General features: G+C 39.8%; 1 protein-coding gene across 1 annotated transcript in view; it reads right to left on the bottom strand.

Moving 5' to 3' along the window:
- mlxip (MLX interacting protein) overlaps positions 1-27806 on the bottom strand; it is an 88004-nt gene that overhangs the window by 45654 nt on the left and 14544 nt on the right. Inside the window, exons 2-7 of the mRNA XM_059988205.1 lie at positions 13270-13376; positions 11568-11653; positions 10777-10863; positions 10520-10561; positions 6645-6867; positions 4885-4974 (exon numbers count right to left, since the gene is read on the bottom strand). Coding sequence (XP_059844188.1) covers positions 4885-4974; positions 6645-6867; positions 10520-10561; positions 10777-10863; positions 11568-11653; positions 13270-13376 — 635 coding nt within the window. The remainder of the gene's footprint in view (positions 1-4884; positions 4975-6644; positions 6868-10519; positions 10562-10776; positions 10864-11567; positions 11654-13269; positions 13377-27806) is intronic.

Genomic DNA, 27806 nt, shown 5'->3' with positions numbered 1-27806 from the left:
TCCAACTGTCAGCAATAGTAATAGGTGATCTTAACCTTCCTAATATTGGCTGGGACTGCCTTCGTGCTAAGGGATTTAATAGGGCAGAATGTGTCGAAAGCGTGCAGCAAAGTCTTTGAAGCAGTATGTAGATGACCTTAATAGAAAAGGTGCTACACTCAATCTCCTCTTGCGGAATGAGGCTGGGCAAGTGATTGATGTATCTATGAGGGAGCGTTTTGGGGCCAGTGATCAGAATTTTAAGATTCAATATAGTTATATAAAAGGATAGGATTGGTCCTCCAGTCAAAACCTCTAGGTATCGAAAGGCTCATTTCAAGGGTATCAGACAGGAACTCGCAGTTGATTGGAAGAGACTGTTGACAAGTAAAGGAATCTCTGCAGTTGAAGGCTTTCAAAAGTGAGACAGGAAGAGTTTGTGGCCAGCATATTCCTGTTAGAGTGAGGGGCAAGGCAAGCAAACCTTGGCTGACAAGCAAAATTAAAAGTCCAGACAGGAAATAAGAAGGCACATGTCAGCTATAGGCATCTTAGCTGCCTGTTCAAAAAATATCTCAATCACATTTGTGAGATGCAATTTCCCATGCACACATCTATACTGTTCTTAATCAGTCCTTGCCTTTCCTAATGCAAATAAATCCTGTTTTCAGAATCCCTTCCAATAGTTTTCCTACCACTAAATGCATCTCATGAATTTGATCGAGATGTTTTTTGAACAGGTAGCTAAGATGACTGAACTAAGGCAGGGTGACATGCGCATGCAAGGCTGGCCTGGAAGGTTAGAACAAATGGAATCCAGGGTGAGTTAGCAAATTTGCTACAACACAGGTTGGGTTCTAGAAGACAGAAAGAGGCAGTGGAGGGTGATTTTTCACATTGGAGAGGGTGCAGAAAATACTCATGGTGATATGGTCTGGATTGGAAGGCTTGAGTTATCAGGAGGGATTAGATTGGCTAGGTCTGTTTTTTCTATGATCGCAGTTTAATGATGATTTGAATGAGAATGAAGGTGACATGATTAGTAAGATTGCAGATGATGTGAAAAATGAGTGGACAGAAAAGAAAGTTGTCAAAGATACAAGATATATTTTTTGTGACTGTATCTTACTGCTATCTTATATGTATTATGTGCCTTGTGCTGTGTATGACTATTTTGCATCTTGGTCAAGGAGTTTCATTTGGCTGCATTCATGTATGTACGGTTGAACTGGGATATAGATCAATTGGGAGGGTGGCAAGTGGAACTGAACGGAGAGACACTAGGGTAAGTACTTTGTCCCCTGACAACGGAAACACAGATAGACCAATGTATCAGCTACAACTTGAGCAAGTCACGTTGCAGTTATACTGAGCATTGTTCAACAACATTCCCTAGAGTGTTGCCACTCACTGCATATGTCCTGTCCTGATGCATCAAAATGTGTCACTTTGCACTTGTCTGCTTGTCACTTTCTCAGTTGATCCAAATCATGTTGTACTCTTGGCATGGGTTAGGCTGCATTTGGAGTACTGTGTGCACCTTTGGTCATGGTTAAGCTAAAGAGGGTGTAGGAAAATTTAACATAATAACACATGCAAAATGCTGGAGGAACTCAGCAGGTCAAGCAGCACCTATGGAAATGAAAACAGTCGACATTTCATCGGGATTGGAAAAGAAGGGGGAAGGAGGCAGAATAAGAACATGGGGGGGGGAAAGGAAAGGCTACAAGCTAGAAGGTGATAGGTGAAGCCAGGTGGGTGGGGGAGGCAGAATGAAGTGAGAAGCTGGGAGATGACAAGTGGAGAAATAAGAGGAATCTCATGGGAAAGGAGAGTGAATGAAGGGAGGAAGTGAAGGAGGGGGTGATAGGCAGGTGAGGAGAAGAGAAGTTAGAAGGGAACTAGAGTGGAGAATGGAAGAGGGAAGCGGAAAGGAAAAATTACAAGTTAAGAGAAATGGATATTCATGGCATCAGGTTGGAGGCTACCCAGATGGAATATGAAGTGTTGCTCCTCCAATCTGAGAGTGGCCTCATTGTGGCAGTAGAGCAGGCCAAGGACCGACATGTCAAAATGGGAATGGGGATTGGAATTAAAATGATTGGCCACCAGGAATCATACTTTTTGTGGATTGACAGTGGTCCCCCAATCTACTTTGGGTCTCACCAATACAGAGGAGGCCACAAAAAAGAATCGCAGGTAAAGCATTGCCACACTTGGAAGGACTGTTTGAGACCTTGAATGGAGGTGAGCGAGGAGGTGTATGGGCAGATGCAGCAATTCCACTTACAGGGATAAGATGCAACAGAATGTTGCCTGTACTGGAGACACGGGTTATCAGGAGAGATTGGATTGGCTAGATCTGCTTTTCCTAGAGCAAAGTGATAATGGAGTGGTATATAAAATTATAAGAAGCACAGATAGGGTATGTACTTCCCGTGGTAGGGGTGTCTAAAGCTAGATTCACAGATTTGTGAGAGGGAGGAGGCATAAATGGGATCTAAGGGGCAAGTCTTTCACACAAAGATTAGTTTGTGTATGGAATCAGTACTTGTTAAGGAATAAATAACAACTAGTTTCTCCTGAAGAACTTGAAAATCATGATTTCTGGAACTACACTATTGTTGACGTCTTTTGGAAAACTTTTTATCTAAAATATGTTTCTAGCAATGATGAAAATATCTCCAGAGAGACTGGGATTGTATTTTGTGCCGGGCCTTAAGTGCCTAGAAATAAGTACATTAATGCTCCATTTAATTAAGTCCATTTTTTAAACTACGTGGCACTGTTTTTAAACATTGTTATGCAAACTAATTTCTAGGCAAATATCTGCATTGAGAAGGGAAGAAAAAAAGGAAAGAGAAAAGGGCATCTTACAGAGCCACATTTTCACATGAAATACTGTATTGAAAGCTAACACAAATCTAAAAAAATGGAAGAAACACTGGCTTGGTACAACTGTATGGTCGCACCTTTAAATTCTGGAACAGAAAGACAAGTAAGGATATCAATGCACAGTTTTGCACAAAATTAATATACAGTTGCAAGAAAAAATTGGTGTACCCTTTTCAATTACCTGGCTTTCAGCATTAATTACTCATAAAATGTGGTCCGATCTTCATCTAAGTCACAATAATAAACATTATCTGCCTAAACTAGTAACAACAATTGTACTTTTCATTTCTTTATTGAACACAATTTTTAATCATGCACAGTCCAAGATGGAAAAAGCATGTGAACCCTTGTTTTTAACAACTGGTAGGACCTCCTTTTGCAGCAATATCCTCTACCAAACGTTTCCTGTAGCTGCTGGTCAGACTTGCACAATGGTGAGGACAATTTCAGACCATTCCTCTACACAAAACCGTTTTGGTTCATCAATATTTCTGGGATACCTTGCATGAACAGCCCTCTTCAAGTCGTGTCATAGCATCTTAATTGTATTAAGGTCTGGACTCTGACTTGGCCACTCCAAAACACATTTTCTTCTTTTTAAAGCCTTCTGTTATTGATTTACTCTTGTGTTTCAGATTACTGTCTTGTAGCATCATCCAACTTCTATTAAGTTTCAGGTGATGAACCTCTACCCTGACATTCCCCTGTAAAATGTCCTGATACAATTTTGAATTCACTGTTCTCTGAATGATTGCAAGTTGTTCAAGCCCCGAGGCAGCAAAGCAGCCCCAAACCATGATGCTCCTTCCGCCATGCTTCACAATTGGGATGAAGTTTTGGTGTCGGTGTGCAGTGCCCTTTTCCCTCCGAACATAGCAATTTGCATTTCTGCCAAAAGGTTCAACTTTTGTCTCATCTGTCCACAGAACATTGTCCCAGAAGTGTTGTGGAACATCCAGGTGGCCTTTTGCAAAGTTGAGATGTAAAGCAATGTTTTTTTTGGGAGAGCATTGGTTTCCTCCAGGGTGTTCTTTCACAAACATAACTCTTGTTCAGTGCTTTTTTTTAAATATAGTGGGCACATGAACAGAGACTTCAGCAAGTCTTTTGCTGTTACCCTTGGGTTCTTTTTCACCTCCTTCAGCCCTGCACGTTCTGCTCTTCATGTGATCTTTGCGGGACGCCCACTCCTAAGGAGAATAGCGACAGCACTGAACTTCCTCCATTTGTAGACAATTTCTCTTACTATGGACTGATGAACACTCAGTTCTTTAGAAATGCTTTTGCAGCCTTTCCAGCTTCATGCAGCTCTACAGTTATTCTTCTAGGGTCCCCTGAAAGTTGTGGCATGGTACACATAAACAGATCTTTCTTAAGAAGAGCAGGCTCTGTCAGTAACCTGACTTTGTGTGTCTTTTTTTTATATATAGGGCAGAGTACCTCTCCAACCCACACTTCCAATCTCATCTCATTGATTGGAACACCCGATTCCAAATAGCTTTTGTAGAAGGTATTACCCCAGAGGTTCACATACTTTTTTAACTTAGACTGTAATTCTTTAAATGGTGTATTCAGTATTGATGAGAAGTACAATTGTTTGTGTCTTATTAGCTTAGATAGATTGAGTTTGACTATTATTGTGACTTAGGTGAACATCAGACCACATATTATTAATACAGAAAACCCAGTAATTGCAAAGTGTTCACAAACATTTTCTTGCAACTGTATCTAAAAGTCCAGCAAGTTATTTAACTGTTTGATAACATTCCTAATTAGTACCTTGAAAAAAAGTTACTACATTATAGATGCTATTTATATGGAAATTATTATGCAAGAGTGTGAATATGAGAATCAAAACATAAAAAATAACAAGAAACTGCATTCCTGTGATGTTTTAATCATGATCAATTTGAACAAACAAGTTATTTTTGTGTAACAAATTCTCACTTTCTTAATATTGCACATAAGTTGCCATTTAAAAAAATATTAAAGTACTTGTAGTAATCTTACCTTGGAAAGGTTCAAACGTGTCCATAAAATCTAAATTGGGCTGAAGAGGGATCAATCCAGGTTGAATCATATCTGCATTTCCTGCGTGTGCTGTTGAAGCAAAGGGAGTGTTTCAAAATACAACAGTTCAATCATAGTCCCCAGAATTTGAACTTCGTTTTAGCACATTTTTGAGTGACAATTTCTCTCAAGTATGACTGCATGGATTGTAAAGTCTCTGATACTTCCCCCCCCCCCCCAAATTTTCTATATGGTTGACATGTACCATATGAAGAACTTGGACACTCAAAAAGTGAGGCATCCAATAATATCAAGGCTCAGATCTATAATCTTCACTGATGACCAAATGGCTCACACCGTTTGAAGATCACCACAGTGCCTAGCACACTCGCTTCATCATTGCTTAACACTGGGACTTGACTGATCAGTTTCTAGTTAAGTGCTAGTTCCCAAATCAGGTAAGCATCCTTAACCTACCTTGTTCTTTCTTTTTCCTTTGCCAATCCCACCCACCAATCATCATCCACTTCAACCCACCTCACCAGTGCTCCCAGCAACCAACCCCTTTCCTGCTCCACACTTAAAGTAGAGACTTGTAACCATATAATTCTTGGCTCTGGCCAACCAGATTCCCTTCCTCAAGCTTTTCTTTACCTAAGGTGCATTTTATAACACATGATGATTTGGACTTCATGCGTTGGCAAGTTTCTCAGCACTGGTTCCTCATGAGAAATGTTTAGTAGACTGTCGCGAGTTGACTAATGTGCAAGTACTGTTCAATTTCTGCACTCAACTTTGGGTTTCATCATTTTCCAGCTGAATACCTTAACATGAAAAGCTTGCTTTCCCAGCATTTTAACATTTTTATAATCTTGTAGAGAAGATCCCAAGAATGATAATTTATTTATTTCAGATAATGTAAGATTCCTTCAAAATTCAAAGTTGTAACATCTTATGAGATGACATCTCACGAAGTCCTGACGAAGGGTCTCGGCCCGAAACGTCAACAGTGCTTCTCCCTATAGATGCTGCCTGGCCTGCTGTGTTCCATCAGCATTTTGTGTGTGTTGCTTGAATTTCCAGCATCTGCAGATTTCCTCGTGTGATACTTATTTATTCAGTAAGTTATGGGTCAAAGTATTTGATGAGTACATTTCTAACTCTTCTGGATTCAGTCTCATTGCTGTCTGTTCTGAAATTGTTAGACTGTGTTCGAGAAAACAATAAAATAACACACTGCCGTCACTATCTGCTCCAACATGTCATGACAGCGTTTTTAGAGTTCCCTGGTTACTCCGTTCACACTGCTCTGGCCAACCCGGCGTTTTCAAAATTACACACTCTGGAGAACATTTCTGAAATTCTGCATTTTGGGGGACGAAAACACTGTTTTAGTTTGGACGGAGGGTAAAAACGAAGAGAAAAAGCTTTGGTTATGGATTTATCCGGCGTAGAGTGCACGTAGCCTTAGACACCCTTACCTCGGGAAATTTACTGTGACTATCTAACTCCTCTATGCCCCTCATGATCCGTCTCCTACATCCAAGGAAAAAGTCCATCTGCTTATCACTCAACCCTCCAATCCAGTCACAGCCTAGTGAAACTTTTCAGCTTGATGACAGGCTTCCTGAACTGGATGCTCAGAAATACACACAATAATCCAAGTGCCTTGACATCAATGGTGGTTAAGTAGATGCGTCAATTTTAATAAATTCTTCAGGAAAAGTTTAAAACTAGACGTTTCAGGGAATGCCACTAACCAATCTCTCTTGGGTTGGGCCACGCCACTGCGTGATGCGAAGACAATGTTGAAAAAAGTGTGTCAGAGAATTCAGACATTAACATGTCCATGTCCAAGAGCTTGTCCTCCTCCATGGGGACTGGTGTGTCGCTTCCTTTTCTTTTTGCACGCCATAATGCCAAGTCATCGTCTTGAAATGAAATACAGCAGGTTTCTGGGCATCCATCATCAAATCCAGAAAGCTGCACATCAGTAAATGGGATAGGAAAACATGATTTATTAACATTACTGAAATATAAGCAAACAGGTTTGATTTTTAAAAATTGTAGGGTAATCTATAGGCAATGGGATAAATACTACCCTATTAAATGTGATTCAGTGTTTGCCTTCTCCTTAGATATAGTAAAAGCAGGAATGATATGACAAATTTACACCCTATATAAAGCAGAGATATTGTAGGTACGGTGTAGTTTCACTTATCAAACTCGGGAAGGCAGTGAGCCAAAATCGATTTGGAGAGGAAAAAAAAAATCGGCACGTACACACATGCTTCTCTTTACATATAGGGAGATTTTTGTGGTTTCATGTAGGAACCAGAACTATAGAGAGAACCATAATGAGGTTACAGTAAAGGAATTAGAGTTAAAGTTTCAATTAAAAACAACAAGTAATAATGTTAAAAAGATGACAAAAGTCACACACAGACAGATTATAAAATTAAATATGAAGCAGACACAGTGGAGTGGAAAGCAGGTATGTTGATCAATGGAATATCAGTACTGTTGAAAGATTAAGATGTTCATTTAGGGTAGGACTTCATTTAAATTAGACTGGAAGCAGTTTCCTAGGAATCCGATAATAATGGCAGCATAGCGCTGAGAGGAGGGGAAAGGAGGATTCCAGGTAAAGAAATGAGATGTCAGAATGTATTCCAGATAACTGTTAAAATATATCCAAATCAGGAGTTTCCTGGGCCAACAATGTGCCATTGCTATTCAGTGAAGCAACACAAAATAAATTAGTTCAGTCTTAGAAAAGATGGTAGGCTGATTCCCACCACTACTTAAGAAACACCATGTCAATGAGACACAATGGGTGGATTAACACTGCAAAATAGGCATGAGCCAATGGTTTCTCTGATTAAAGTGCCATTAAAATCCTCACAGTTACATTTACAGGTGGCCCCCGCTTTTTGAATGTTTGCTTTACGACAACTCGCTGTTACAAAAGCTAACCAAAGAGGATTTTAGCTTTTACGAGAAAAAGACACCCGCTTTATACATGTGTTTACTCCAAGAAAGACTATAACGACTGTGAAGCCTTGTGCGGGCAGTTGTTTGCACATGCATGTACGTGCATATGCGTGTATGTGTGCACGTGTGTGTATGTGCCGATTTTTTTCCTCCAAATCGATTTTGGCTCGTTGCCTTCCCGAGTTTGATAAGTGAAACTACACGGTACCTACAATATTTCTACTTTATATAGGGTGTAAATTTATCATATCATTCCTGCTTTTACTATACGTTAGTGTTATTTTAGGTTTTATGTGTTATTTGCTTTGATTTGGTAGGTTTTTTTGGGTCTGGGAACACTCAAAAATTTTTCCCATATAAATTAATGGTAATTACTTCTTCGCTTTACGACATTTTGGATTACAAACTGTTTCATAGGAACGCTCTACCTTCAGATTGCGGGGGAAACCTGTAGTAGAATTCATCAATGATGTTCTGTAAGAAACCAAAGTAGTAACTAAATGGGATTTTGTGGTGACCCACTTCCTAGTGCACTCGAACCGGCTCACAAATAGCCAGCGCGCCGGCACAAAGGCCAGGTCCGCAACAAAGGGAAAAAGCCTGCGGGGGTTTGTGTGTACGTGTCCCTTACAGCATCCGTGCCCGGGGAGGGCGGGATGAGGGAGGCTTTAAAGCAAGGCTGTGAAGTTCGAATAAAATCATCTTTAATTGCAGTTTACCAACTCCGTGTCATTATTTTAGCGCTGCATGTAGCACACCGCTACAGTTTCTTTAAATTAAAAATCAATTTAAAATCCAGCAGATGGCAGTGTTGTTAAAAATGGCAACAAACCTTTCATCGTTTAACTCTTTAACAGCAAACCCAGAGGCATTTTGGGAGAGCAAGCTTTGGAAAGGCAAAATGAGAAATATGATTATTTTCATGAAAGGTCATTGGCCTTGATCATGAAGGATACAGATAGAGGGAAATCTTCCATATTGGCACAGCGACCACAGATTGGCAGAAGTGACTAAAAGCAGGGGTCACCAACCTTTTTTGCATCTTGGACCAGTTTAATATTGACAATATTCTGGCTGACGGAGTTGGGGGGGGGGGGGGTGTTAATCACGACTGGAATATAGGTGATAAGTCAACTATAAGTCACTTACAAGTGGCTAATACACTCAAATTCATTTCTAAAAGGGTTTATCTAACAAATTTAATATTAAACATACAGCGCATATTTTCCTCCCATGAATATAGTGATAAGTCACTTATAAGTCAATAGCATCATAATATTTTAAGTAACATTTGGGTATTAAACACACAGTGCATATTTTCCTCATATGAGCATATAAAATCATTGCAACACACCAATATCGCTGAATCAGTAGGAGCCCTGGCCTTGTTTCCCTGCAACAAGACAGTCCCATCGAGGGGTGATGGGAGACAGCGATACTTGAAGGGGTTCCTTATGTCCAGTCTATTCCACAATTTAGTTTTCGTGTGTCTCGCTTCTGTCCCACTTGCTCACATTTTTTCCACTCAAAAAACTCAACAGGTTTGTCTTTAAGTGCAGGGTGCTTGGACTCATGGTGCCAAAGCAGTTGTAAGGGCTTCATTGCCTCATTAGACAGCCTCTGAGCCCAAACTCCAGTCTCCGCCTGCCTGTCATGGGTGGGGCGAGAGGACAAAGGAAGGGCCGTAGGTCCCCGTGCCGGGGCTGCGGCGGTCGCAGTCTGGAGGGAGCGACCAACCAAGCGAGGAGTGCGACAGGGTGCGTCCCCGCCCCCCCCCCCCCCCCGTAGGTAGGTAGGTAGGATCTATCGGCCGACAAAAGTTTGGCTCGAGGGATGACTTTCAGTAGATCGCAGCGAGGTAGCTGCTCTGCTACTTACGAAACCCTGAGCCCGAATTAGGTCCTCTGCGAATATTTTAGCACCAGGTTCCCCACGAACATTCAGTGTGCTGAACACACTTAGAGAAGGCGCCCACCTGTCCGCGCTCCAGGCCAGTAGCAACGGCACTTCTCGCCAGCCACACATAGTGGCCGGTTACCTGAGGCCAACCAGTGATCCCTGGTGCTAGGGTATCACTGCGTTTAGGCGACTGATGACCTCACGTGCGTTCAAGTTCAACAGTGGGCATGACAGGGAATGAGGAATGGTGCAGCTGACTCATACCGCCAAATCATATCGTTTCCTCGTGGCCCAGTAGCACATGCTTTGCGGCCCGTTGGGTTGGGGAGCACTGACTAAAAGCAAGCACAGCCAGGAAAATCTTGGATGTGGATTCAAATGCATCAACTCATTAGGGAGCATTTGGTAGGAAGTAAGAACAGGCAGGGTTACAAAGAAGGGGGAGAGGTCCAGCTGAGCGGTCAAAGATCTCATATAGACTACGTGCTAAATGTCCTCCTTCCATGGTTTAACTATTCTGATTTCAAGATCCAGTGGCATATTATAGCACTAAATATTAAGATACATAATGCATGTTTATCCTACAGGCAGCCTCAAAAAGACATAATCATTTGTTACAATCGCCCCATTTGAGAAATGTCCACCACCTACCCAATCAGTGTTGACACTGTAAATATAATCAGGTGAAATATTTTAAGGGTTGAACTTGATGACTATGTTCGTTTTTCCTTTAAAAACTTACTTTAATCAGACTTGAAAGGTCCTCATCTTTGTGCTTTTGCAACTAGGAGAGGGGAACAATGCAAGACACGTTAAAGAAGTAAATGGCACAGCAAAACATGGACTGCAGAAAGCTGAAAACCTCATCATTCTGAGCAGGTAACAGCAGTTCTGCTATTTTAAATGTTTCCTAAGAATTCAACACACTTTCAGGGCACAGGGTAACTTAAGAAAGGCAGAAATATACAACATGTGAAAATTAGAATTGAAATTGCATACCCTTTTCTTGAAGTACGTGCGCCATTTGTGATATTCCCTTATTACTATCTCAATTCTCCTTTTCCAAAATTTTCCTTCAGTAGCTGCCTAAGAAAAGAAAGTTCATTTCAAATCACAAAACCTCGTAGAGTATCTATTAACATTTAATCAAAACCAGTATGATGATGTTATCAGAAAATGAAAACTTGGCAACATAAAATAGCTCCCCTTAATCACAGGGGTGAGTGGAATCCAAGGTGAAGTACATAATGTGAAAACAGTTATGAAGGAGTGTACAAGGAAGCACAAAATAAAACAAACTGGATATCAGAATACCGAGTATCTGACTCTTCCTAGCCTCTAGGAGGACCACAACCTTGTCGTTGGGTTTAAGAGGCTGTGTGCCTCAATGACCTGGAGGGCTATGTTGGCTGGAGTCAGGGCTTTATGCTTTGACTCTTGGTAGGGTCACCCATGCCAAACAGGTCAAAGGGAGGAGCCAGACTAAGAGTGGTCACCGGGCCTCCAAATTCAAGGGTTCAGCTCACAGAAACAATTATTAAGAATCCTTCTACATCTGAGTGCAACGGTATTCCTGAGTCTCCACCCGGGACTTGCATGACTGACAGTAGTAATAACCAAGAGGAAGGTACTGACACGATGAAGGAAACCCTGAACACCGCCAGAGATGGAGGACCTTCATTGCTGCCCAAAACGCCAGCAGCGCAAACAAGCAGTAACAAAACCCCTTCCTATAAAACTAAAAATAATTTGTCTCAGCCAAGTTATATGGGAGTTATACAATCACTTACTTCAGGTTTTCGCGGTTCTTCAAACTCAAGAGTGCCATCTAATGGGGTAACAAAATGACAGACTGGGTTTTCTCGCTTTTCTACATCTAAGAGAAAATAAGATGATGAACATTTTACAGTACTGCCAGCACACAAAAGAAGAAGCCTTTCTCACACCCACCACAGTCAAAGTCAACAGAAAGAGAAAGTGGCCAATGTTCTCTTGAATAATTTCAGCTGGAAACGGGCATATGGGTTTCAGCAAGAACACTATAACGCCACAGCAGACATACTGCTATTTACATTGTCACAGCATCAATGACAATTAGGTCACAAATAGTGTAAAAAAATCAATTCTTTCAATAGGAAAGGTAAAACTGAGAAAATAAACCATGCAAATAGAGACAAATATATTACATAAATTATACTACAAATATGGAACATCAGGACATTAGACTATTGGCAATCTATTGGAACTTCAAGCGGCAAAGCTAGTATTTGTAGCTGAAGTATTTACTATACTGGTGATTTTCTATTTGCATCACTATACAATTTTCCATATTCTCCAAGAATCTGTGAATACTGGTTTTAAAATCAGTAATATTGTGACCTCATGGAGTTTTGAAATATTCTTTCACTTTAAGTCACAGGAATATGGTTGGTTTGGTTAAGGAGCAAGAGGCTATGGAATGTCAGGATTCAAAACAAAGTGCTCTGGTGGATGATAAGGCAAGAGTCCAATTCAGGAACATTTAATATAAGCCACGACAGTTAGAGGGAGATGTAATGTTGTATGAGGAAAATGAGTAACAGTCAGTTTCAGCCATTCCACACGTCATTTGCAGAAGCACGGGAGGAAATAATCTCCTGTCTTCTTGACTAAACACATTTATAATTCATCCAACTGTGCTGGGAACTGGAGCAGGAGATTAGATATCGAAAAGTTAATGACCTGTATTGTCCTTGAGAGCTTATAAGCAATGAGTGACAACAAACTTTGTCATTAACTGACATGAAATGCTTGGGATACCATATGTACTACTGATTATTTTACAAAAATACTATACTTATTAATAACTGCTAGCTACATTTTTGATTTGTAGTTAAGGATCACCAAAACAGCAGACATATTAGGGGAGTACAAACCATTTCAATAACTTTTTAAAAAATTAAGCCTACAAGGTTTAGAATATTCCAGTTCTTGGAATGTTAAATTAATCTATCTTTAGTTACAACTAACATTTTCAAAAGAATAATATTTAATAACTAACATTTTCAAAAGAACAAACATGAGGAAATCTGCAGATGCTGGAAATTCAAACAACAACACACACAAAATGCTGGTAGAACACAGCAGGCTAGGCAGCATCTACAGGGATGACGAAGGGCCTCGGCCCAAAATGTCGACTATAGCGCTTCTCCCTATAGATGCTGCCTAGTGCTGTGTTCTACCAGCATTTTGTGTGTGTTGTTATTTTCAAAAGAATATTTAATAACTATCATTTGCAAAAGAATAATATTTAATAGCTATCAATTTGGTAGGTAATAAAGATAATTTTAACCTTCAATTTCTAGTCATAATCTGAACTGCCAGGAGATTTTATTCAACAAGTAAAATAGGAAGACCTTTACAAAGCTACATCATCAGATGAGGAGATTAACCAACATGCAAGTGTAGCCTATCAATAACTATATTTCTAATAAAGAAAAAAACTTTACTTACATTGCATATACCATGCTCTCCAAATTGCATTGTTCAGTCGAATCTTGTCTCTCCATAAAAGTTTCAGTCCTTTAAAATTTTTCCATTTAGGTGAAACTAATTTTCCACTGGAAAAAAAAGTATTGATTATACTTTTACTGCTTCCATACATTAAGTAGTTCTAAGATTTAGGAATCCAGTAACAAAAACATTTTTCTGTACAACATCAGTTAAATAAATACCAACAGAAGCACTAATGAGTAGATACTTCAGATTTCACCAAGCATCAGAAATCAAAGGAGCCTATCTAAAAATAAACTCCCTGGCTAAGCAAAGAAAGCAAGCAAGAAAAGGAGGAGAGCCTGACTGAAGTCAAGATGATGCAAAGCAATGCTCACTCTTTACTTCTACCATTATATAATAATGAATCAAGATCAAACACTATTTTTAATTTAGGAAATCAGGGTGTGAGCTAAACATAGTCTGGAGATGTAGATGTAAACTCAGCACACATAGAAACTGAAGAGAGTTTCTGGAATCTGGGACAACCTGCAAGAAGAATTTTATTTTATTTTACTGAAACAGAGCATGGATTAGGCCCCTCTAGCCCTTTGAGTCGCATAGCCCAGCAATTCCTGCACCAACCCTAGCCCAATCACAAATAGCAAAGACCAACAGTCACGGAGAGAAGGTAGAAAACTCCTTTACTGGCAGCAGTGGGAATTGAACCCAGGCCACTGGGACTGTAAAGTGTTGTGCTAACCACTACGCTATTGTGATACGCCGAAGAATCTCACTGAAATCAAAGTGCATCAAGTTTTTATACTTTTTAAGCGCAAAAAAAAAGCAGGCAATCAAATACAATTTCAGGTGTTACAACCTGTATAGTTCTCTTCAGTGATATGGGGTGCAGACATGTGTTTCCAGGAATCTAGAATGGGTGTATACCTCAACTGACAACACCACCTCTGCATATCCAAACACCTTTACATAAACATTATGAGCAATGATTATAATTCTTCCCTATTTTTCTCCCCATTACAATTGTCCCCAGTTTTCAAATTGTATGGGCAAGTATGCGGTAAATTTGGAAGTAGTATGGAATCTGCAATTTCATCTGAACAGCCCTCTATTTCACATGCTTAATGAACCCAGCCCAAGGACTCTGTAAGTCTGCCCTATTCTTCTTTAAATTCTAATGGTCAGGGGAAGGTATGCATGAAGACCCACATTCTGCGTTTTAGGAATAGCTTCTTCCCCTCTGCCATCAGATTTCAGAACGTCCATTATTTCATTATTTGTCTGTTTTTTTTACAATGTAATTTCTAATCATGCTCGTTACTGCTGCCACAAAACAACAAATTTCACAATGTACGTCAGTAATATTAAACCTGATTTTGACTCCAGAATTGCTTTAATATGCAAACAGCTTTCACCTGCTGCAGCTTTATTGGAAAACGACTTCAACACAAAAAAACTCTCAGCAATCATCGTGGTGTGTGGACCCTTTTTCGTGTATTGTCCTGAATATAATTTTATATTTGAGAATAACGTCAATCATAATCAAACAATGCTGACAGCAGTCAATTCAATACAAAGCACATATCCTCCTGAGACCCAGAATCCAACTTTCATAGATTTAGTGATCTGTCATTTTCACTCAGTCAGCCAGAGGATGCAGTCAAGATGCACAGAACGACTATTGCTGATGTAAAAAGCAGCAGAGCAAAACAGTACATCCAAAAAGATATTCGGTTTAGAAAGGGGGCAGGAGATCAAGTCTCCTGAGCGGATTGACACAGGGAAATTCTGCATAATTTGACAGAGGGCAGATCTGTAAATATTATTGGTATTCCGTACCTTTCAGTACCAGATCATCCCTCACAACGTAATGGAGGCTCAGGGATAGCTTGACTTGGAGGCTTAGTGATGAAGTGATCAGATTACTAGCAGATAAAAATCCACTACTGATTGGATTAAATTAAGGAATTATAGAGAAATTACTTGAGAGAGAGTAAATTAGATACCAGCAAATAACAGATAACAGTAACAAAACAGAAAGGGAACCATAACAAACAACATATAGAAGCAGCTGCTATTTGTATAATTGAACATGCAGGACAATATCTATCAGAACATTAAAGTGACTCAAGTGATCAGGCAATAAATATAACAGAGTAATTAACACCACTTAAGATAGTTGAACCAGAACAATGCCATTCTAGGAGTTGTAAATGCAACTTAAGTATTGCGTAAATCAGCCACAATGCTCCATCCAGTTCGTCAGACACTAGCCACGTGTTGCTGTCTGGGACTCTAGAAATGGATAACTGCTTTTTTAATCAATACAAACTAAAGGGTTAGCCTCTCAAAGTCCAACCCTACATCCCCATTGTGAACAAACAGGCAAGGCCAGCCAACAGGGCTCTCGTGAGCCAATCCCCTGTACAGTGGATACAACAGATTATAGAAATATTGATGAACTCCACCCATACCATCGACATTGGACAATGAAGACGGAAGAAGATGATTAAGGGCTAGTCAATCACAATGCCTGCATGCATATGTTAACTGTATGTAAAGTGGTAAGATATCAAGTCTACAAGTACATTTTTTATTCATTACACATATTACTTCCCTGGTTAATGCTTACTATTTATCTGCTAGAAAGCTGTGCGACAATAGTGGGGACATCAGTAATACTGGAGAGAGCAAACAGATTACCATCAACTGGAAGTACTACTCCAGGTCATCAGAGTGATGACCAAGGTTATTAAAGGTAAAGTGGGAAAGTTGTTCACACATGCAGGATTTGGAGTTCCCATCTTGAGTCATTGCATAGGAGAGTGCAAGTTCTTTTCAAAGTGAATACAAGTCTTTCAGTGAAAACGGTAGATAAGCAGAATTACTCTGGTTGACTGATGTGGGAAATAACTTAAAAGCAGTGTGGAAGAACTGAACCGATGATACTTTTTTTTCCTAAAAGTCTGACTCATACATACAAGGGCTTTCGTGTTAAACAGACCAGATATAATAACATTAACTATTAAGTAGATGTACTCTAGAAACTGCTGATATCAAGCATAAATTTTTGCCTCATCCCCAACAACTTACAAAATTAAATGTTGAGGCAGGTTAAAGCAACGATTGTGCTTCTAGATAAGAATTTATTGAGCTGACTTTGTAAATATCCTCACAACTGAAGCTTAGAAAGTCAATTAACATCGATCTGAATGGGATATTTTATAAACTAAAGCGTAATTTGAACTTGGAATTTATTTCTGCTTCAACACTTAAAGATTATATAAAGTGCCAAACTAAAAGTGGCATTGCTTACAAATGTATCTCTTTTGATCCCTAATTTTTGCACAATTGAAAAGGATTTTCCAAGTGTAACATCAAATTACACTCCAGACATTCATGGGTAGCTTTTGCGACTGTTTGCAGGCCAGCTACTTTTGCACAGAAGAATCTGCATAGTTGTTTACAAAAATCCATAGCAAATTATATTCATGATGCAATTATGATAATGGAATCCAATAGAAAGGAAAATAAGTAATTGTCTTCAGACCAGACTGGGTACTTGTTAGCATGGGCATGATGGGCTGAAGAGCCTACTTCTACACTGTATGACATAGTAAATTTGAAGTTCTCGATGAATAGGACTGGTAAAAACAGTAAGCAAAAATCAAATCTTTCACATTTCTAGAATTAAAAAAGATAACTTAATTCCTCAGCTCCTTCTGACATTTCAGCAGCTGGATTAATGTGAGTTTATTTTCAACTTCACAAGCTGCATTACACAGTTGATTCTACTAGGAACACAGCCATTTTTCTGGTTCTGTCAATTGTCCAGGGTCACTTTATATTTTACCATCAGCCCTTCAAGATCAGTAAGATTAAAAGGTTTAAATTAGAAAGTGAGACTGGAATTCTTCCCTGTACATTTCAGAGGATAGAATTCAGCCATAAACACTGCAACTTATCTCCAAGTGCGTGCCCTCAAAACACATTAAAAGAGGCATAAGAAATCTCATTTGAAAGGAAACAGTTTTAATGAATACAAAACATAGCTAGGAGCAATGAAATTTATTCTTATTAACAAATGGCTCGTTAATGGCTTTTAATATTGCTTGGTCATTTCTTCAGCTCAAAATATACAGAGTTTCAGTACAAACTAAAAGTTCGACAATATTTCTACCAGTATCAGTTATTTTGATTTCCCTGTGGGAAGAAACAGGAAATTCTAAACCTCACAGTTAGGCTCAATTTATAGACAGTTTATGTTTATGTGGCAGACTGTTCTTTTTGATTGAGTAGTTTGCCACATAAAGGGCCTACTAACCCAAAAAGAAAAAGGACAAAATTAAATCAGGAAAAAGGGCTAAGATAGTAATAGTTTACAACGGAATGCAATGTTCTGAACATTTAGATACTCCCATAAACACTGTCATCACTCAGATATAATTTGCAACATATTCAAACAGTGCCAGGTAAGGTCCTATTTAAGTTCATTTGTCCTCTGGTTCTGTTTAGTTCTGGAATACTATTCAAATTCCCTGAGACTTGTTTTACTGCCTCATCCTTATAGATTTTAATTTGCAAGGGATATTTTTAATTACTTAATTCTATATATTCAGGGTAGATATTTGCACTCAAGTGTCAAAACTGTGACTCAAACCCACAATCTTGAGACTCAGAGGAGCTTGTTACTAACAGAGTCACTGCTGACACAACAATGAGGAGCCGTTTTTAAATATACCAACTTGAAACGGTATTCACTTTGGTAAATTACACTGCCTCCAACTGGTATGCAAAATCAAGTTTAAAAAAGACTAAGAAAACCAATGCTGTAGCCATGTTTTTCATAAACACACCAGATGCTTCAACTCCAGCTGGTATGATAGCTACAAGGCCAAAGATCATTAACAAAAGAAAATGAAACATTTTCCAGCTGCTGTTTTATTTTAACAGAGTTGATAAATATAATTGCTGAAGATTTACTGAGGCTCAATTTACATCAACAATTAAAAAGGCCATAATTCAGATAGTGTCATATATCTATGATAAATGAAACTCCCAGAAATATATGCCCACATCAGGAATGAAAGCCTGGGATAGGGACATACCTGAATTGGGACAAGTCTTAGACTGGGATGCGATTTGGGATAATACTGCCGGTGCTTCGAAAAACCCAAATTTTCAGTATATACACTTGAAATTTTGTCATAGAGCATATCTAACACCGAGAATTAGACATCAAATGGGACTGGCTCCTGACCCATATTGCTCATTTTGCCCCCACGGAACTGTTGGCTCTTTTATACATGTTGTACAGGAATGTCCAGGGGTTTTTGGTTTGTGGGGGAAGGTTATCAGTACTCTTACAGAACTAACGGGACCCCATTGTACATCTTCTAAATGATGACTCCCACCTTCCCCTTATGGAAAAAACACGCACAGTCTGGCTGGCAGGCCTGACTGCAGCTAAGAAGATTGTAGTCCAGTGTTGGAAACCTCCTCATGATATTTCAAGTACTCATGGGCTTCGGAGCTTTTTGGACATTTCTTACCTGGAACTATCATCAGCAAGAGTAAATGATCCACAACAACCACAATCTTAATGTGGACAAATCTGATATCTAGCTTAAAAGATCTTCTGTTAAAATAGGAATGCTTTGTCTGTGTATGCACTGCTATTCAGTTGGCTGGTGGAGGGGAGCGGGGTGGGGATGACGGTTGGGGGGTGGCTGGGTTAAACAGTCAAAATGTAATCAGCAGCTGATTGTATTGAATGTAATTTGTTGGTGTTGCAATAAAAATCAGTGATTTAAAAAAGGCCATAATACCACAAGACATACTAGCAGGATTGGGCCTTTCAGCCCATCAAGACTGTTCCACCATTCCATCATGGCTGATTTATTATCCCTCCCAATCTTTCTCTTAGCCTCTCTCCATAACCTTTGATGCTCTGATTAATCAAGAACCTATCAACCTCTGCTTTAAATATACACAATGACTTGGCTTCGAAGGTCACTTGTGGCAATAAATTCCATAGACTCACTACCCTCTGCTAAAGCAATTCTTCCCCATCTCTGTTCTAAGTGGATGTCCCTCTATTCTAAGATTGTGCTCTCTGGTCGTAGATCTCCCCACTATAGGAAACAGCCTCTTCACACTCCACATTCATGCTATCTAGGCCTTGCAATATTCTACAGGTTCAGTGAGATCCCTTCTCATTCTTCAAAATGGCAACAAGTACAGCCCAAGTAACAAATACTCAAGAAAACAACCTCTCCCTCTATATTACAAATATAAAGGAGCTGGTTGAGAACTACAGGAGGAAAGTAGACAGGCTAACCCCTATTGACATCAATGGATCTGGGGTTGAGAGGGTGAACAGCTTAAATATCACCAAGGACCTCACACATCTGTACACTGCCTCTTTCACCTCAGATGGTTGAAGAAGTTTGGTATGGGCCCCAAAATCCTAAGAACTTTCTACAGGGGCACAAATGAGAGGATGTGACTGGCTGCATCACTGCCTGGTATGGGAACTGTACTTCCTTCAATTGCAGGACTCTGCAGAGAGTGGTGCGGACAGCCCAGCGCATCTGCAGATGTGAACTACCCACTATTCAGGACATTTACAAAGACAGGTGTGTAAAAAGGGCCTGAAGGATCATTGGGGGCCTGAGTCACCCTAACCACAAACTGTTCCAGCTGCTACCATCCAGGAAAACAGTACCGCAGTATAAAAGCCAGGACCACTGGCTAACTCCTTCCACCAGGCCATCAGACTAATTAATTCATGCTGACACAACTATATTTCTATGTTATACTGACTGTCCTGTTGCACATATTTATTATAAATTACTATAAATTGCACATTGCACACTTAGACGGAGATGTAACATAAAGATTTTTACTCATGTATATGAAGGATGTAAGTAATAAAGGTCAATTCAATTCAATTCCAAGCAGAACTACTCCCTAGTATTGCTCAAGTGCTGGCCTAGCTCCCATGATCATATCTCTGGAATGGTACTTAAACCCATTGCTTTCTGATTCAAGTGCATGAAAGATTTCAACTGTGCCAAGGAAGATACTTATAAAGTTGAAAACAAAAGATGCACCTTTAAAATAGGGGTTAAAGGACACCCATATCTCCTGGCATATCTCCTTTATACTATGTGGCTGTATAGCTATGTGCAGCTCCAATGCCATCTTCAAAATTGCTGACAACACTACTGTTGTTGGATGAATCACAGCTGATGAATCACAGCTGGAGATGAGTTAACTTACTCAAGACAGGTCACCTGGCTTAGTGGCGCCACAAAAAGAATCTCTCACTCAGCGCCAGTAAACTGTTGACTTCAGGAAGGGGAAGAAGTGCAAACGTGTAACAAACAGCCTACGTTGGGGTTCTGGCAGCAGCTTAATCCCCAGGTGTTAACGTATCAGATGATCTGTTTTGGGCCCAGCACATAGATGCCAGCGTCTTTGCTTTCTTAGGAGTTTAAGGAGGTTTGGCATGTCACTGAACACTCTAACAAAAATTTCTACAGACGTACATTAACTGACTGGTTGCATCATGGTCTAGTATGGCAATTCAAATGTTGCAGAGACTAGTGGTCTCTGCTCAATACACCATAGGCACATCCCTCCACATCACTGGTAGTATGTACAGAAGGCGCTGCCTCAAAAAGGCAACATCCATTATATGCATCACCAAACATCCCCGCTACCCGGGCTGCCCTATCTTTCAATAGCTCCCACCAGGCAGGAGGTACAGAACCTAAAGTCCCAACACCACCTGGTTCAAGAATTCAACCATTTGGATGAACTAACACTGCAGTTCAGCTGCAATCAAATGGATTTTTTGTTGTAATTGTGTTTTGTAAAAATTATTTCATTAGCTTACGTTCTTCATGTGAATGTTGCTTATATGAAGCCACTTGCCTATGTTTTCCACTGCACTTGTGCATACGTGACATTGTGCATGTGACAATAAACATGATATTGACCAAAATCAAATCAACCATACGTGGATACAACCAAACAAACAGCGTTCCGCTGGTGCTAAAGTGCAAAACATACACAGCACATGAAAATAACAAGCAAAAAGTCATGAAAAAAAAATCAATATAGTCCAAGAACGTGAGTGACATGTCCTGCAAAATGGATACAGTTCATCGCAATCCTGTCTGTTATTCACCCTATCGAACACTGGGAGGCAGTGGTCAGCCCCTAACCGAGCACGGATGCCATGCTACACCACCTCTGACGTCTCCTCACCTGGGATGCAGCAGTGGGCAAGCCTGTGGCCAAGATCTCAGTACCACCGAGGCCACGCAGCTCCCACACCACCACCAAACAAGGGACACAGACCTTATCAACGTCCAACAGGGTCTTGCAATTGCAAGAGAAATGTCCAAGACGATCACCCATGGCTGCACTGCAGGCTGTCTCTGTACACCAGCTCTGATGCCTTTGAATAGCAGGCAGCAACACGGTTTGCACCCATTTCCTCTGAACCCAGTCCGGCTCTTCCGATCAATGATCAGCTTGCTGATGCAATAGACCTACTGTAACCAAAGTTCTTGGAGTCCAGAACAGTCTTGCAATCATAAAAAATTGAATTAAACTGACTTTATTTCTTACATACTTCGCATACGTAAGCCGTAAAAATCTTTATGTTACGTCTCCATCTGAATATTTATAGCAATTTGTAATAAATAGTATGTACAATACAATAGTCAGTATAGCTTAGAAATACAATTGTGTCAGCGTGAATTAATCAGTCTGATGGCCTGGTGGAAGCTGTCCTGGAGCCTGTTGGCCCTGGCCTTAAAGCTGCAGTATGGTTTAACAAAGAAACACATTTGACAAAGGGGAAAAAAACACCTCTGGTTGGCCCCCAAGATACCGCTGCGTCCCCCCATCTTACAGGAAGATAAACTGTACTTGGCCTTGACTTCTGCTACATAACACTGCAGCTGACCAAATGAGGAAAATATGTTAATATCTAGGGCATGAATAAGAGCACTAAGTGCTGACAGAATAGCCACACTGAAAAGATTAGTGGAAAGGAACAGGAAAAGTAAACATTAATAAATAATTGTAATGAATACTGGACCTATTGTACCCACATCATAACTGTCTTTTTGGACAATTCATTCACTCCTCCTTGCACAATACATGCAGTGCATATAAAACATTGAATAAAAGTTTAGTTATTTAGTCAATTAATTAATTAATTCCAAGTCTAATAGCACAGCAAAGGCCAATTTCAGAAGAGATCTTTTTAATAGCAACTATCAGTTCGTGTGTTTAATAAAATAAATTTATATTCACTCAAACAATGGTTCTGCATGTTGTCAACACATTAGCTCATTGAAGTATTTAAAGTAAATTCAAATCTGGCAAGGCTCAAAATTAGAGGTTAATAATTTTCATTTGCACCCACAATGCACGTATCAGATAAGGCTTTATAAAACATTCAGGAAGGTGATTTTGACATTTTTGAAATCTTTAGAGAAATACACTCTTTTGCAGCAGTATCTAGGAAACTAACTAAAATATAGACTGAAGAAACAAAATATTCATTTTAAGCACTGTTTGTTAAACAAAATGTAGTTCCCAATAAAACAGTTCTTTACCAACAGCATATTTATTTTTTCAGGAAAAAAAAAGTTAACTGTTGACTTGAACTACTTGTAAAACAAAGAGTTAAATTCTAAAATTCTAAAGGGATTGGACAGGCTAGATGCAGGAAGATTGTTCCCGATGTTGGGGAAGTCCAGAACAAGGGGTCACAGTTTAAGGATAAAGGGGAAGCCTTTTAGGACCGAGATGAGGAGAAACTTCTTCACACAGAGAGTGGTGAATCTGTGCAGTTCTCTGCCACAGGAAACAGTTGAGGCCAGTTCATTGGCTATATTTAAGAGGGAGTTAGATTTGGTCCTTGTGGCTAAAGGGATCAGGGGGTATGGAGAGAAAGCAGGTACAGGGTTCTGAGTTGGATGATCAGCCATGATCATACTGAATGGCAGTACAGGCTCAAAGGGCTGAATGACCTACTCCTGCACCTATTTTCTACGTTTACACTACTGCTTTTGAAAAACACAAATATCTGCCCTCATTGGGTACAACATACCATTTTAAAGTACTTGCCACACACCTTTCATCAGAGTTTTCACCTTAAGTAATGGCTCACAGGAAACCTTCTGGGATGGATTGCTTTTAAATGGAAAGAAATAAAGTACATATGATGAAATTATAATTTTGAGTCCCAGTCATGCAATTTGAGAGCATACAGTGCATGACAGAGACAGTTCTGCTTATCACTTTATGTGAAGTCCGCATAAAACCAGGGATGAAAAGTCCTCCAATGATGTAACGTGGAGACAAAAAAAGCATTACAGAGAAATGCCTCTTTGTTACACTAGAGTCTCAAATCATATGGCTACACTACAAAATTGTATTCTCATCATATCTGCAAGACAGACTGAAACTTTGTTTTTCAAATTAAATCAATCCAAATCCTATTCATACTCCCTCAATATAAAATTACATACAGTTTAATGAAGTTAGTTCATATAAATCAACTATAAAATGGCTTTGAACATTCAGCATTTAAAAGCAATCTCTGCAGCAAAACATTTGTTCTTCTAGCAATGGCCCAGATACCTTTCAAGAACAAGACACACATGCACTGATCGCAATTCAACCACTCGGTAAGGAGAGCAAGACAGGAAGTGAGCAATCATCAGCTTCAGAAGCTCTGTGACAAATGGAGAACTGAAAACGGAATGAGTTATGGCCAGAGATGGTCGAAAGCGCTGTCTTAAGCAATCCAGGGTAAAGGACTGTTAGGCTAAAAAGGGAAGTGCACACATGCAATAATTTAGAAGCTCATAGAGTTCAAAGTTCAAAAAGTTCCAAGCAAAGTTTGCACTTTGATAATAAGTACATATATACATCACAAAATACAACCCTGAGATTGGGAACAAATTTCTAAAACAGAAATATGGAGGTTGTTTAGGGAGCACAGGCAGGGGTTTCTGAATAGGTTTGTCCCATTCAGGCAGAAAAATGACGGCAGGGTGAAGGAACAATAGTTGACAAGAGAAGTGGAACATCTGATCAAGAGGAAGAAGAAAGCATACTTAAAATTTAGGTAGCTAAGGTCAGACACAGCTCGAGAGTTATAAGGTAACCAGGAAGGAGCTAAAGAAGGGACTTAGGAGAGCTAGAAGGGGACGTGAGACGGCCTTGGCAAGCATGACTAGAGTGAAGGTAGGACCCATCAGAAAACATGCCTGGAGTCAGAGGAAGAAGGGAAGGTCCTTACTGAATATATCGCTTCAGGATTTACAAGTGATAAGAAATCTGACAAACATGAGACGTGTGATACACACACACACACACACGCTAATATTCTGGAACATATCGAGATTAAGTAACATAATGTACAGGTACTTATGAAAAAGTGTTGGGCGGAATGTACCATAGGTTACTACGGGAATTGTGGAAAAAGACTGCTATGCCATTGGTAATGACCTTTGTGTCCTCACTGGCCACAGCAGGTGTACCAGAAGATTGGAGGATGGCAAATGTTATTCCTTTGTTCAAGAAAATTAATAAGGTTAATTCTGGAAATTATAGACCAGTAAGTCTTAGCTCAGTGGTGGGCAAACTATTGGAAGAGGTTAGAAATGGGATTTACGAACAATTGGAAAAATATAGTCTGATTATGGATAGTCAGCCTAGCTTTGTAAGGGGGAGGTCGTGCCTCATGGGCCTGATGGACTTTTTCGAGGAAGTGACAAAACAAACTTATGAAGATAAGAGTGGTGTAGTGTACATGGATTTTATAGCTACATACAGTATATGGATTCAAGGTTCCCCAAGGTAGGCTCATTCAGAAAATCAGGAGGCTTGGTATCTTGGCTACATGGATTTGTAATTGGCTTGGCCAATGAAGAGGATGGTAGTAGATGGAATGTATTCTGCCTGGAGGTCAGTGACTAGTATGCTCAGCAGGGATTTGTTTTGGAATCCCTGCTCTGTCATTTTCATAAACAACTTTATGAGGAAATGGAAGGGTGGGTTAGCATGTTTTGTAGACGACAGGAAAGTTAGCAGAGTTGTAGATAGTGTAGAAGATTGTCATAGGTTACAATCGGACATTGTTGGGATGTAGAGCTGTGATCAGAAGTGGCAGATGGAGTTCTATATGAAGAAGTGAGAAGTGATTCACTCTGGTAGGTCAAACCTAAAGGCAGACTGCAGGGTTAATGGCAGGTCTCTTAGCAGTATGGAGGAACAGAGGGAACTTGGGAGTCCACATCCATAAATTTCAAAGGTGCCGTGCTAGCTGACAGGGCAGCTGAGAAGGAATATGGTGTATTGGTCGTCATTAGTCAGGGGATTGAGCTCAAGAGCCCTGAGGTAATACTGCAGCTCTATAAAACTCTGGTTAGACTGCAGTTTAAAGTATTGTGTTCAGTTCTGGTCACCTCAATATAGGAAGGATGTGGAAGCCTTAAAAGGAGTGCCGAAGACATTTACCACGATGTTGCCTGGCTTAGAGAGCATACTTTATGAGGAAAGGTTGATCTAGCTATGGTTTTTCTCTTTGGAGTGAAGAGGCTCAGAGGTGACTTGGTAGAGATTTATAGACAGTGTGGCATAAATAGAGTGCCTTTTACACAGAGAGGAAATGGCTAAGAGGGTATAATTTTAAGGAGATTGGAGGAAAGTATAGGAGATGTCAGAGGTAGAGGGAGTTTTTATTTTATACTCAGAGTAGCAAGTACATAGAAACACTGCCAGGGTGATGGTGCAGGCAGATACATTAGACATTCAAGAGACTTTTAGATAGGTACATGGATGGAAAATGGACGGCTATGCAGGAGGGAAGGATTAGGCTTGGTGTAGGTTAAAAAGTCAGAACATCATGCACCCAAGGGCCTGTACTGTGCTGTAGAATTCTAACTTCTGTATAAATCATAAACTGCAGGGAAGAAAGTTTAGCAAAAGAATACTTCCAAGATCATATCATTTTGCTACACGTATGCTTGCAAGTTTCAAGGACTCTTGTGCAGAAGTTAAAATCATGAACTAACGAGCCAATAGGAACACAAGTTTAATGACATTTCCCAAGACCAGCATAGGAGAATTTGTCCAAGGATCCCTGGGGAGCTTCACACAGGATTTACAAGGCTCTGTATTCAAGTGGAAACTGTGTGTTTGCTTTGGAAGAGAAAGAAGAACAAAGTTAGTTACATTTTCTGTCATTTAACTGTGCTTGAGTTCATGTTTATTTTTAGTGTTTTGGGGTATAAATTGGCTAATTTAAAATGTTTTAATGAGACATTTGAAGAAATACAGTTTTTTGACATTCATCAGAGCTGGGAACAGAGATTTGCTCTCTACAGGTCTGCAGTGCAGTTTCAAGGGCCAAGATTGCTCTGGCCTGAGCACATTACCCAAGAACACGTCACCATTCAGAGCCTGGCCACTACTTAAGGCAGAAAAATCAACTCCTGTATCTGGAGAAGTTCACAGGCAAACAAGAAATGCAGCAGCCACTCTACATGAAAATCCAGCCACCACATTCAAAAAACAAAAGCCTCTCGAAGTTCGACCCTATGCCCCTGTCGTGGGAGGTGCTGGCAAGCAAGGCCAGCCAAGAGGACTCTGGTCAATCCCCTGTACAGTGGATTACAGAAACACTGAAGAACTCCAACCATACCATCAACTTCAGAGGATGATGGAGATGGGAGGTCAATGGCCTATGCTCTACTGGGAGCTAAGGGCCCAAAAAAGGAAGTTAAAATGGAGGCGACGATGAAGATTAAGATAAAATATATAAAGAAAGGGAAATAGAAGGGAGCAGGCCAGTGAATGGAAATAATAAACAAAAGGATTTTAAAAGGAGAGCCAAAAAGCATCAAGTACAAATGCACAACAATGGCATTTCACTACCACAACGACAGCACCTATTGATTTTACTGCTAAACTTCCCAAAGACACTTCACAGGAGTGTCGAATAAAATTTAACACAAAGACACATTTGGAGATCCCAAAGATTTGATTAAATAAGTAGGTGTTATGATACATTTTTAAAATGGCAAGGTTTGTTTGAAGACTGTTAGCAGGTCAGCTGGCTGTCAATAGTGCGGCAATTTATTTAGATAATGATTAATAGGCCTGATTTTAGTGAATGCACACTGAAGTATAAAATCTCATTGTCTAGCACTCTTATCACCAACATCTTTAATGCTACAAAGTCAGGCTCATCTATCATTTCTAATGCTGGCTTTTGGCATGGCATTAAAAACTTCACTTTTTAAGTATTTTTTACTGTGTGCTCATGCAGCCTCAATGTTGTACCAACCTCGCCAATAACATTCCAACTCTAATCAACATTTGGTCCTTAGCCACAATCTTCATATGTTCTAAACCAAAATGTCAGCACAGCAATGTACTTTTTTCTTTCATAACAATCACCCATAGCAAATGAACATGATCTAAAGAAGGCCAGTTGA

Source organism: Hypanus sabinus, chromosome 13 (genome assembly GCF_030144855.1).
Source record: "Hypanus sabinus isolate sHypSab1 chromosome 13, sHypSab1.hap1, whole genome shotgun sequence".
In the NCBI taxonomy this organism is placed as follows: Eukaryota; Metazoa; Chordata; class Chondrichthyes; order Myliobatiformes; family Dasyatidae; genus Hypanus; species Hypanus sabinus.
Note: the sequence above shows the minus strand (reverse complement) of the source record. Positions and strands in the feature narration are given on the sequence as shown.